This window comes from Rattus norvegicus, chromosome X (assembly GCF_021556685.1).
Source record: "Rattus norvegicus strain SHRSP/BbbUtx chromosome X, alternate assembly SHRSP_T2T, whole genome shotgun sequence".
NCBI classification, from domain to species: domain Eukaryota; kingdom Metazoa; phylum Chordata; class Mammalia; order Rodentia; family Muridae; genus Rattus; species Rattus norvegicus.
In genome coordinates this window covers 39309397-39322027 of record NC_141554.1, presented here as the reverse complement: position 1 = coordinate 39322027, position 12631 = coordinate 39309397, and the positions used below count along the sequence as shown (strand labels likewise).

The window sequence follows — 12631 nt, the reverse complement described above, 5'->3', positions numbered from 1 at the left end:
AATTAGATCTCTACATGTGGTTAGTGTCTATAATACCAGCAGTTTTAAGGCAATTTCTCAAATGACACCTAAAAATATACTGCAATAGTACCTTTAGAAGAGAAAAGTCACCTCAAGAGCCTGTTCAAGTGAATATAGTTATGAAACTATGCTATAATTAACTGAGCAGGTCAAGAGTGACTAGGCACTTAAGCACAGGAGGAGTTCAAGGCCAGCCAGATGAACAAAGCAAGATTCTGTCTCTTTTTTGAAAAAGTGAGTGTAGTAATCTCACTTGCACAGCACTTTGGAGGCCAGACACTACCTCAGAAAAATAAAAATGATTTGAACCAGGAACCTACAGAGCCTGTCTCCACTTTTCTTCCCTTCAAGTCCTATAATATAAATAATAAGAAATCACATTTCTCAATTCCTTCAATACTTTAAAAAAACAACTGAAATTGTTTAACATCATTTCTGCTTCCTGAAAGACAAAAATATAGAGGTTAAGTTGGAAAAAGGAGTACTTTATTAGGTTCTTCACCTAGAATCAATAAACTGAAGATCATGAATGAGCAATTAAAAATTAATGTTTACAGACACAAGATATTCACCCAGTTTTCAACTGATGACTCAAAAAGTAAGGTTAATTTTTATTCCATTTTATAGTTAGATAGAAACCAAAAGTTTCCCAAAAGAACATGAACAAAGAAATATAAAGGTAGTAAAATTAAAACAGACATACAAGACTATTCATATCCAGCCATTAATCAAAGCTCTGAACTCCAAGAGTCATTACCTCTTACCCTTGTAGTTTAAAATACTAGTTGATTAAACCTTACTTCCTAATTTAATGACTTTTTGTCCTTATTCCAGTGGCATAAAAGGGAACTTATGTCCTCAATTGCAGTGGCTTTTTATCAGAGTTCTCCCCTGGGGAACCTATGAAATCAAACACTGAGTTTGGCTCCCCACCCTCAGGGAATAAATGTCCAAAGTGACAGTGTTGAATCCATAAAGAACTCTTCGGCCACGGCTTCTTTTCCCATCTTCCAAGCAGTAGGTCCTTCTTTTGTGAGACAGAAGGTAACAGGAAAATACCCGACCTGAGAAAAAAAGCACCCCAGGCCAGAGTGGTGGCTCATTGCTGTAATCTCAGCATTCAGGAAACGAAGGCAAGAGGAAAATGCTAAGTTCAAGACAAACTTGGGGTACATAGTCAAATGAGGCCAGTCAGTGCTACAGGACAACCCCCCCAAAAAAAAAACGAGGGAGAAAAGAAACAGGCCCCCAAAAGCCAATCCTTGACACTGCTCAAATGTAAACCAGACCTTTGTTCTCCCTTTTGAAGTTCATGAATCGCATTAGAAAAATATTATTTCGTAACTTCATACAGGAGTGGCTTTTAAGATTAGTCAAATACATAATTAAGTAATATTAAATAGCTCTCAGTGGTCAAGCAGGGTGTCCAACAAGTCAAGCGGTTTCAGTATGTTCTCCTGCAAGGCAAAGGGACGGAATTTACACCTTTTCAATACCATACACTCCAGTTCTTGGTTCCTGGGCCCGAAAGCCCTGTACCCTACTCGTTGTGCAATCGTTGTCAAAACTCCACCCACTGAGCTCCAGAACAAGTGGATTTCTCCCATTCTGAAAGAGATCTCGATTTTCTTGTATCCAAGGAGCCACTGAAAACTCCTTGACATGAGTCAAGTAAGGCAAGGGGGAACAGCGGTCCAGCTCCTCTCCTAGATTAAGAAAGACCAAAACCGAAGCCCAGGAGGCACTCAAGTTTCCACTTACCAAATTAAAAAGAAAGAAAAGAGAGGGTAGTTATAGGAGCCGGGAGACGGCTACCAGACGATGATGCTGGTTCCCTAGCATCACCAACTCATCGCCAACCTCACACTCATGGCAGGTCAGTGATGCCCAGAGACTAAGCCCAGGTATGAGTCCCCAGAGCCCCGAGGCGTCCTCCGTGTAGCCACCGGCGCAGTGTCGCGGGGGGCCGGGGGCAAGGGGAAGGGGGGAAGGGGCGAAAGGCAGCCCCGACTCCTGCGCTGTTATCTTACTGCGCAACAGCCTCAGCTCTGAGGCCAGGGAGCACCCCGCAGCGCGCGCCCTACGCACCTGCCCAACACCAGGAGGGCGATCCTGTACCCCGGTAAGCCCCCACCCCCACACCGCCACCTCTTCGGACAGCGGAGTCCCAGTCACAGTGACCACACAGGCTGAGACACAACACCTGACGACCCGGGGCAGCGCCTGCCGCACGTGGCTGTCACACCTGGGGCGCCCCTGCCTAGCACCCCTTCACCCTCTCAGTCCCAGGGCCACCCTGTCCTCCCTCAGCCCCCTACCGCCTAGGGTTCCCAAGTCCCAACCGTCGTCCCTTCTCACCCGATCCATTTCACTCTCAAACCGCCCCCCCACCTGCTCCCAACTATCGTCACTCTTCTGAAAGGAAAGGGGGAAAGGGCCGGATGTTCGTCCCACAGCTTAAGGTAAAGGGGGTAAGTGAAGAGGTGAACCCCAAAAAGGGTAACCTAATCATCCCTGCGACCCAACCACAACGAAGGCGTCTCCTCCACTGACCTTCTCCGGGGGGCTGCGTCGCCGTCCGCCCCGTCCGCCCGGTCCGCCCTCAATAGCCTCCTCAGTACCGCCGCCTCTTCCCCGCGTTGCCTCCTCAAGCCGAGTCGCCATGAGGTGACGGCAGCAGCCAAACAAGCGGCTGGACCAGAGGCACGGAACCTCTCAGGGGTTTCGGCCCCGCCCCTTTTACACACCAACCAATCGTAGCGTGAGAGTCTTTCCACGTGACCGGAGGAGGTTGGCTCCTGAAAGAAGGCAGTTTGATGGGGGTGGGGAGCATAGAATTTTGGGCTGGGCTTCTGTTGGGGCCGAAGGGCAGGCAGAGGCCGCTGGAGTCTGCGCGGACTGGGAGAGGGAGTAGACTACAAGTCCCAGAAGAATGTGCGGCCAAGGCGTCCAGCCTAGGATCCGGATAGGAGCGTCCAGGTTGCGGGGAAGAGTACCCACTGTGCTGAGTGTGCAGCCTTCTGGGGCTTGTAGTCTCTGAGGGGAAATGTCGCGGTACCGGAAAGCAGTCATTATTAACTTATAAGAAAAGTTTTAAAATCTTCCAGAGTTTGAGAAGGAATAGAACTAGAGACACATTTTTTTGTGGTTTTGCTTTTATTGCTGCTCTTCAGAACTGTACAAGTATAATTTGGGAATAAGAGACTCTAACCTCGCTATTTTTGAGGTGGGAGATGCAGTCTCAGAATTTGAGACATTGGACACTTGCCCAGAGTACAGACAGCCTCTCTACCAGAGTTCTCACCAAGGTATAACTGTCCAGAGTTCCTTTGGGCTGGAAGCCTAATCACCTTTGTTCAACTGCTCTGGCTTCAAGCACAGTTCTCCACACTTAGTTCAAGATTAATTCGTGTTGAAAATGTCTTGCTTTTCCCACCATATGTTTTGCTAGTTAAAAATATTATGAACTCTGTTTACTAACAGTTATTTTTTTCTTGATATGTTGGAGAAGGTCACTCACAGAAATATCCCCTGTTTTCTATTTAATGAAACCAGATCCTCAGTGGTCTAGAGTCTAGAAGTCACAGACTATCACAAAATCTAGACATCTAGACAAACATTATTTGAAATAATTCACTATGAAAATCTGTGCAAACATACTTTTCCTACAGTTGAACACAAATCAATGATAGCAGGATCCAAAACGTAAATAACTCGAGTGATAGAAAATTTCAATTGAGCAAATTCTTAGGAGAAAATAGGGTTGGTTTTGGTATTGGTGTGCTTTGGCATTTTTAATGTTTAATTGTTCTATTCTTGTTTTGTGGTGCTTGTCATCAAACCAAGGATCCCATGCATGCAACACCAGAACTCAACCACTGAACTACACTCCAGCTCAGTTCAGTTGAAGAAATTCTTAATTTTAACTATTAATTTAAGAAAAATACCATTATTCAGACACCTCAGTCCAGGTTTGAGATTTCAAAACAAAAGCATTGTTCAAGACACAGCCAGACTGCATTTTTCATCTTCTAAAAAGAAAGCTATCCCAGCAAGACTTAGAATAAATACATTAGTAGTACAATTCTCCATGGCTTTGAGTGACAAAATGTACCACAGTTAAATTATACTAAATCATAAAAATACTACTAAATAAAATAACATAGCTACCAAAATTACATTTTTTTAAAGACTTATTTATTTCCTGTATGTAAGTACACTGTAGCTATCTTCAGACACGCTAGAAGAGGGCATCAGATTCCATTACAGATGGTTGTGAGTCACCATATGGTTGTGGGGAATTGAATTCAGGACCTCTGGAAGAGCAGTCAGTAATCTTAACCACTGAGCCATCTCTCCAGCTGAAAAGTTTTCTTTTTTGACTTAGGAAAAAGATCTCGTTTACACAGAACAACATGTTAATACATTTATAACAGATGTCAGAAAATTACCCCTTAACCTGGTGTGGTGGTGAAAGTTTTTAAGACCAGCACTCAGGAAACCCAGGCAGGTGCATCTCTGTGAGTTTGAGGCTAGTCTGTCCTACTTAATGTGTTCCAGGCCCAGCCAGTATTGCAGAGTAAGACCCTGTCAAAAAAAAAAAAAAAAGAAAATAAGAAAATAAGCCTTGCATTGGTGTGCAATGGGACAGCTGAACTACATAGAGAAACCCTATTTCAAAAAACAAAAAGAAAAAAGAAAGAAAGGAAAGAAAATTACTCCTCAATATGTTAATTCTTTTCCTGAGTCACCAGTCAGGAAAATATTTGAGAGTATGGTTACTTCTGATTTCAGGTGTTGAGTATGTCAACTAGGCATGGTTACAAATGCCTGTAATCCCAGCTTTGGGGAAGTGAAAATTACAACTAGAAAGGAGAATCAGAGATTCAGGCTCATCCTTGTATACATAGTTACAACAAGACCAGGCAGTCTGGTGCGTTCAAGACTAGCAGTGTCTAATAACTACATACCAAGTTCCAGGCCAACCAGACCTCTAACAGTAAGACTGACTCTCTCTCTCTCTCTCTCTCTCTCTCTCTCTCTCTCTCTCTCTCTCACACACACACACACACACACACACACACACACACACACACTACTCAAAAAAGAATACACTGTAGCAGAAATGATAAAGTAACTTCTTGAGACCTGGGCTCAAGAGGTGTGTTGGGGTGTGTGTGTGTGTGTGTGTGTGTGTGTGTGTGTGTGTGTGTGTGTGAAGGATACACTGTAGCAGAAGCAGAAATGATAAAGTAACATTTTGAGACCTCGGCTCAAAAAAAATACATTGTAGCAGAAATAATATAACATAAAACTATACAGAAAGATAGCGTTTGCCAGGTACACACACACACACACACACACACACACACACACACACACACACACCCTTCCTGAATCAAACCAACTTGTTTTGATATCTTTTTGTTTGAGACCGGAGGTTCTCTCTGTAGCTCTGGCTGTCTCAGAACTTCCGATACCAGGCTGACCTAGACTAGACCTCAAAGATCTGCCTGCCTCTGCCACCTAAGTGCTGAGATTGAAGGCATTTGCCACTTGGCTTCTTTTTTATTTTTGAAATTATAATTTGATTACAAAATGTCTCCCTTCCCTTTCCTTCCTTCAAAACTTCCCATTTACCCCAAGTTGCTTTCCTTCCAATTCGGGTTTCCTCCCCCCCACTCTGGTACTGAGGCTGGCCTTGGACTGCTAATGTATTCTATTGAGAGCTCGAATTCCAGGCCTAACACATTCCGGTCTTTGTTTCCGAGTCTTTAAGGGGTGCTCCTTGCAGTCTTCCTTGATTGTTTTCACCTTTGTTCCAGGAAGTATCCGTTTAGAGCACGGAGCCTGTAAATTTGCTTGACAATAGGGTAAAGGCCATGCAAACTTAGGCTTGCAAGCTTGGCAGAATTCTCTCCTAGCTCACTGAGGACTGGACCTCGGTAAGTAGTCCATTTATTCCAAGGACCTTATTTATTACTTGTATTGTTTTTCTTTGGGGAGGGAGCTGAAGAGATAGCTCAGCAGTTGAGAGTGCTTGAGGCTCTTTAGAGGATTGGAGTAAGGTCCCCAGCACCTACAACATGCCGCTCAACTACCTGTAACTAAACTTCCAGAGCATCACATACTCTCTTTTGACCTACAAGGGCATCTGCATGCATATGCACATGCTAACTACAGGGACACACACCCACACCCACATGTAAGTACTCATAAAAAAAAGTTTTAATCATGATAAAATAAATCTTGAATGTTTCTTTTCTTTTGTCCCCCAGTGGTGAGGATGGAACCCAGAAGGACTTCTGCTTGCCAGCAAGGGCTCCACTACTGATCCATGTCCCAGGCCCATTCAGAAACTCATTACAGTCTTGTGCATGTAGCACAAAACTGTTCCTGTGACTTGAAGCCCAGCTCTGAGCTTTCAGATATTCTAGTCATCATTTTGGGAACCATGAAGTGCTCTAGACAGACTCACCACTACTGCAGAGGGAGCATTCTGTTGCTACTGCAGTGAATTTCTAGGCAGTGGAAACCCTCAGAATTCATAGCTGGAGGCAAGACTATTAAGAGATTTAGACTATGGTATCCTTCTTTGCATGGTTTTCTTTAACGTTTTAACTTTTGAGATATATTTGGCTGGGGATTTAGCTCAGTGGTAGAGCGCTTGCCTAGGAAGCACAAGGCCCTGGGTTCAGTCCCCAGCTCCGAAAAAAAAAAAAAAGACCAAAAAAAAAAATACAACCAAAATTCAATTTGGGGGCTGGAGAGATGGCTCAGCGGTTAAGAGCACCCGACTGCTCTTCCAGAGGTCATGAGTTCAATTCCCAGCAACCACATGGTGGCTCACAACCATCTGTAAAGAGATCCGATGCCCTCTTCTGGTGTATCTGAAGACAGCTACAGTGTACTTATATATATAATAAATAAATAAATCTTAAAAAAAAATTAAAAAAAGAGATATATTTGAATATATACCATCTCCCTCTATTGTCCAAGTTAGCTTAAAGTGGCAACAATATCCCTACTTCCCCCTCCCAAGTGCTATGACTATAGCCACGAAACACACCACACCTCCATACCTACCATTTGTTTTGGTCTTCTTTCTTCCTTTCTTCCTTCCTTTCTTCCTTCCTTTCTTCCTTTCTTTATAAAGAATCTTCCTATGTAGTCCTGGCCGATTAGCCTGGAACTTGACTTGTAAACTGAGCTGGCCTCAAACTCAGAGTGATCAACATGCCTCTGCCTTCCAAGCACTGGTTTTAAAGGCATGTACCGCCATACCCAGCTAGTTTTAAACTTCTCATCAAATTGCGTTGGGCTAGCTGTGTGGGTTTGACCACAGAGAGAGATAGAGATTTCTATTCTGTGAGATGTGTTAGTAATAAGGAACCATTTTTGTTCGTTCTGATTTTGTCTATTTATATGTCATATCTGAGGACTTGGGTAATTGATAGCTGCCCAGAGGAAAAGGGTAACTTAGATTTCCCCTCCAGGAAGCCCAAGTCGCAGGCTGAGTGTCCCAGGTGCTCGTTACAAATTCTGGACTTCTTGTGATAGTGAGGGCTCAGATGGGGCATGGGGTGTATGTATCCTCAATACCTACAAAATGCCAGGCACAATGAAAGCTCTCAGCACATACTTGCTGAGAAAGTGGGGAGTGGAGAGGATTTCCTCTACTTGGGTATGGTGAGACATGTCTTTAATACTAGTATTCTGGAGGCAGAAGCAAGAGCATTGCCCAAAATTTGAGGGCAGTCCTGCCTTCAAAGTAAGACTCTGTCTCAAAGATGAGGAAAAGGAAAAAGAAAGACAGAGAAGAGGAGCAGGAGGAAAGGAAGAACTGAGGCGATGGCTCAGTTGATAAAGTGCTTGCTATGCAAACCCACAAACACAGGACCTGAGTTTGATCCCCAACATCCTTATGAAGAACCAGGTTTGGGCTAGAGAGATGACTTACCTACTAAAAACATTTCCTGGGTTTTTTTTTTTTTTTGGTTCTTTTTTTCGGAGCTGGGGACCGAACCCAGGGCCTTGTGCTTCCTAGGTAAGCGCTCTACCACTGAGCTAAATCCCCAGCCCCTATTTCCTGTTTTTATAGAGGAATTATGTGTTGGGCTTCCAGCTCACGATCATCCATAATTCGAGTTCCTGGGGACCTGATGCTCTCTCTGGACCTCCAAGGGCACCGGGCACTGATGTGATACAGATACAGACTCACAGGGAAAACACACACACACACACACACACACACACACACACACACACACATATATATACATATATATATACATATATATATATATATATATATATATATATATATATATATATATAACAAACTAAATCTAAATAAAGCAAGCCAAGCTTTACAGCACATGTCAGTAAACCCAGTGATGGAGGAGACTGGTGAATCCTGGAGCTCGCTGGCTAAGCGGCACAGCCTAGCCTTCTCAGTGAGTCTCAGGTTCAAGTGAAAGACTGACTCAAAGAACAAGATGAGGATACCTAAGGAGGAATGGCACCCCAAAGTTGTCCTCTGGTCTACAAACACATACACACCCCTCACACATAAGAAAAAGAGAGCTGGGTCCCCTGAATCAGTAAGATTCAATGGTACCATATTTTCTAAATCTGTTCAGATGAGGGCCAGAACATCGTTCCTCAAGTCCCTTTCCTGTGACTTGTTGGATTGTTTTGGGCAGTGATGTTCCTCTGTATCACCTCAGGCAGCCTGAGTTCCAAGTTCACCATAGGTTGTTGTTGGTAGCTGCTCTGTGCTTACATTCATTAACTGAACACCCACTGAGCACCTCTCACATCTCAGTGACTGAGTGGGCACTGGGCACCGCTTTCTTTAGAATAAGGGGTTCTCAAACCAGGTATGAAGGTACCAACCTGGATTCCCAGCATGGAGTGTTGGGGAATGATAAAGAGAGGAAGATCAGGAGTTCAAGTTTATCCTCTTCTGTATCTCAAGTTCAAGACCCACTCGATCTTTGTGAGGCTCTGCCTTAAAAAAAAAAAGGAACAGTGAGATAGCCCAGCAGGTAAAAGGGCCTGCCATGCCAGCTTGGTGACCTGAAGTCTATCCCTGGAACCCATGATGTAATGACTGAACTGACTTCTAAAAGTTGCCCTCTAGCCTCCATATTTGCCCACCTGCACTCTCTCTCTCTCTCTCTCTCTCTCTCTCTCTCTCTCTCTCTCTCTCTCTCTGCAATAATCTCTCACTAAACCTGTAATCCCAGTATCCGGGAGATTTAGGCAGCATTGTCTTGAGTTCAAAGTGAGCCAAGTACTCTAAAGAGATCCTGAAAGAGAGAGATGGGGAGAGGCAAGAAATGAAAAGAGTGGAAAAGATTAATATACTGTAACCCCAGCACTTGGAAGGTGGAGGCAGGAGGATCAGAAAAGAAGTCCAAGGCCAGCCTGAACTGCATTAAAAAAATAAAAAGACAATGGAAAAAAAAATCCCCATGAACTGCTTGCTAATCAGTATATACAGTCCTGGGTGTGTGGTAACACACATCCCTAATCCTAGCACTCAGGAAGCAAAGACAGGTAGAATGCCACAGTTTTTAGGCCAACCTGATTTACATAGTAATAATCTGTCTCAAAACTCAGAGCAAAGAAACAGAAAGAATAAGTAGCTCCTGTGCAGGAATTTCTAGAAACAAGGACTATCGATGGAACTGTAGGAGGAGAGGAGAGGGCGGACTAATTAAAACTGCTAAGTTTGGGGAATGAAGTGTAGCTAGCTCTGTGGTAGTGTTTTTGCTTAGCGTGTTGAGAATCTTTGGTTCACTCTAGCACTGGGTAGGGAGGAGTGGAGACCCAGACCTCTCTGAAGGAAGTGCTGTTAATACTGACTCTCTAGAACCTTCATCCTGGGGAAAGCTGCAAATCACAATTAATCCCCACAAAAGCCAGGTGACAACCACTGCCCATATGCTCACAAAACCCCAGAAAGGAACTCCTTCCCCTCTTCCTGCCTTCTCATTTCTCTCTAGTGTCTCTCCCGATATTCCAGCTTCCTGTGGGGGGAAAAAGCCAGCAAGTAAGACGAGAGTTAGAGCAGAATCCCAACCTGGCTTTTACTGAGTAGCACAGGGAAGTTGCTGGCTGTGGAAGCTGTTGGGATCCCAATAACGTGACAAATTCCCTTAACCCCTGTTCTTGAGAGGCTAAGGCAAAAGGATCAAAAGTTCCAGCCCAGGCCAGACTCAACTGCAAAGTAAAACCCTGTCTTGGATTAAAATAATAATAATTAAGAACCAAGAGCTGCCACCATTCGTGGTTACTTACCAAGGTGTCCTAGAGGCACGCCCTCATCCAGCTCATCCAATCCTAATGGCTGGATCCTGTGGTAACCTGGGCAGGCATCTCAGAGAAGGGGTCTGAGTGGCCAAAATAACAGAGGGACATTCTTCCAGTGTCATCATCAAATCTGTTACAACAATTCTTTGATAATACTGACAAACCAGTCCATTTTCAAACTTATTGTCTCTAGAATATCTAGATATATATATATACACAGAAAGAGAAAGCACATATATATGTATATATTTTTATGTACTTAATGTATGAGACTCATAACCAATTTTTAAAAATTTACTGAGATGTGAAATTTACATAATACAAAATTAACCATTCTAGGGAACCATTCAGTGCCTTTAATATATTCAGAATTTTATGTCACCACCATCTCTGTCTAGTCCCAAAACATTTCCATCATTCTAAAATAAAAATCCATTAAGCAGTTTCTCCCACTCCCCCCTCCCCCCAGCCCCCACCCCGAGTCCTTGGCAACCACCAATCTGCATTTCTGTCTCTATGGATTTACAGAGTCTGAATATTTCATAGAAATGGAATCATGCAATATGTGACCTTTTGTGTCTGGTTTCTTTCACTTAGCATAATGTTTTTCAGATATACAGATATAAAATTGATGATACTGGAAAGGCAGCCAGCAGCAACTGTGACATTTTCTAATCTCTAATATTATTAAACCCAGAGCTCCCCTTCTCTCTTTGCTTTCCTGATAAGCTTTTCCATCCCTCACCCATTGAGGCTAATTTTGGCTTATTTTCATGAATGCGTTCCTACTATCATTTATTTTCTCTTTTCTACTTTTTTTTTTTGCTCCATCATGAAACTGATTTGTTGCTGATTCCTATTATGAAACTATAATAAGTAAAAGAATTGCAGCTACAGTAAGAAATGATCACCTATAAGCTTATCAAAAGACATAGCCATTATTAACACATCATTACTCTTTGTCCTTTATACACACCAGCAAATAGCACACATGCATGAATCCATCTTTTTTATTACAGAATTTACTATTCTAACCATTTAGAAAAAGGACATCACAGTGCACCTCCATAAACGAATAAGCATGAATATGAGGATCAAAAGACCTCTAGTTTCTGTGGGTGGGAAACCTGCAAGCATTTTGTGTCCTGGTGAGAAATAGCCACCACCTGTGCTTGGGTACCAGCGATCATGTGCATACAATGGAGAATCACTTAGCCATTTTAAAAAAGAATGAAAATATGTTGTCTGCAGGAAAATGTATTAAACTGGAAATTCTCATCTTAATGGAAATAAACTAAGCCCATACAGAATCTCTTATGTTTTCTCCTATATGTAGATCCTATATTTTATTTATGTATTTAACCCACTATGTAGCTCAGGTTGGCCTCAAACTTACAGGGATCCACTTAGCCTCCTGAATGCTTAGATTACAGGTATGAACCATTATAGTCAACATATTACCCATATACACATACGCACATATATATATATATACTTATACACATTATGTGCATATATAATCATTTGTATATTTGTGACAGGAAAGTAAAGGCAGGGTCTCTGCGGAAAGAGAATGGGAAAGGAAAGAAAAAGGGAGATGCATGTGATCAAAATGTAGAACATCCTTATGAAAATATACCATTCATAGTTTTATAATTACATTTACTTATTTCTTTGTGAGTGGGGAGCACTCGTGTAGAAGTCAGAAGAAAACTTTCAGGAGTTGCTTCTGCCCCTCACTGTGTGAGTGCCAGGGACTAGCCTCGGATCATCAGGCCAGTCCTTTACTCGCTGGGCCATCTTGGCCAGTTTGTTTCCCTTTTCTTTTTGTAAAACGGAACTTTAAAAAAAATTGAAATGATAATGTTGCCAGTCCCGACCCTCTTCATTTTCTTCTGAGACAAGGTCTTACTCAGTAGCTTAGGCTGACCTGGAACTCACTATGTAGCTGAGGCTAACCTCAAAGTCATGGCACATGTTCTGCCTCAGCCTCCCAAGTGCTGGGATTACGATGCCTTGTTAAATATATGTTTGTGAACCTGTAAGTATAATGAATACATACCAATAGAAAAAGAAAGGAAAACCTAAAGGCAACATTTTTGAGCTGGAGCAAGCCTTGGACTCCAGCTGTAAAATTCCAGGAAATGGCATGGGCAAAATTATTCACTGAGCTGCTTTTTGAATATGCAACTAGTACTATCTAGATGAAAGCTGCAATGTTCAATCTCTTCCATATCTAAGGCTCCTTCCTCCTAAATTATTCTTCAAAAAATTAAGACTGGGTCTCATG

General features: G+C 42.8%; 1 protein-coding gene across 4 annotated transcripts in view; it reads right to left on the bottom strand.

Annotated features, from left to right (window-relative positions):
- Positions 1 to 2711, bottom strand: part of Txlng (taxilin gamma) — a 48824-nt gene extending 46113 nt beyond the window's left edge. For all 4 annotated transcript variants that reach the window (NM_001398782.1, XM_087599623.1, XM_087599622.1 and 1 more), the window contains 1 exon segment: positions 2575 to 2711. In NM_001398782.1, coding sequence (NP_001385711.1) covers positions 2575 to 2685 — 111 coding nt within the window. In that variant the 5' untranslated portion in view covers positions 2686 to 2711.
- Between the last annotated feature and the right edge of the window lie 9920 nt (positions 2712 to 12631).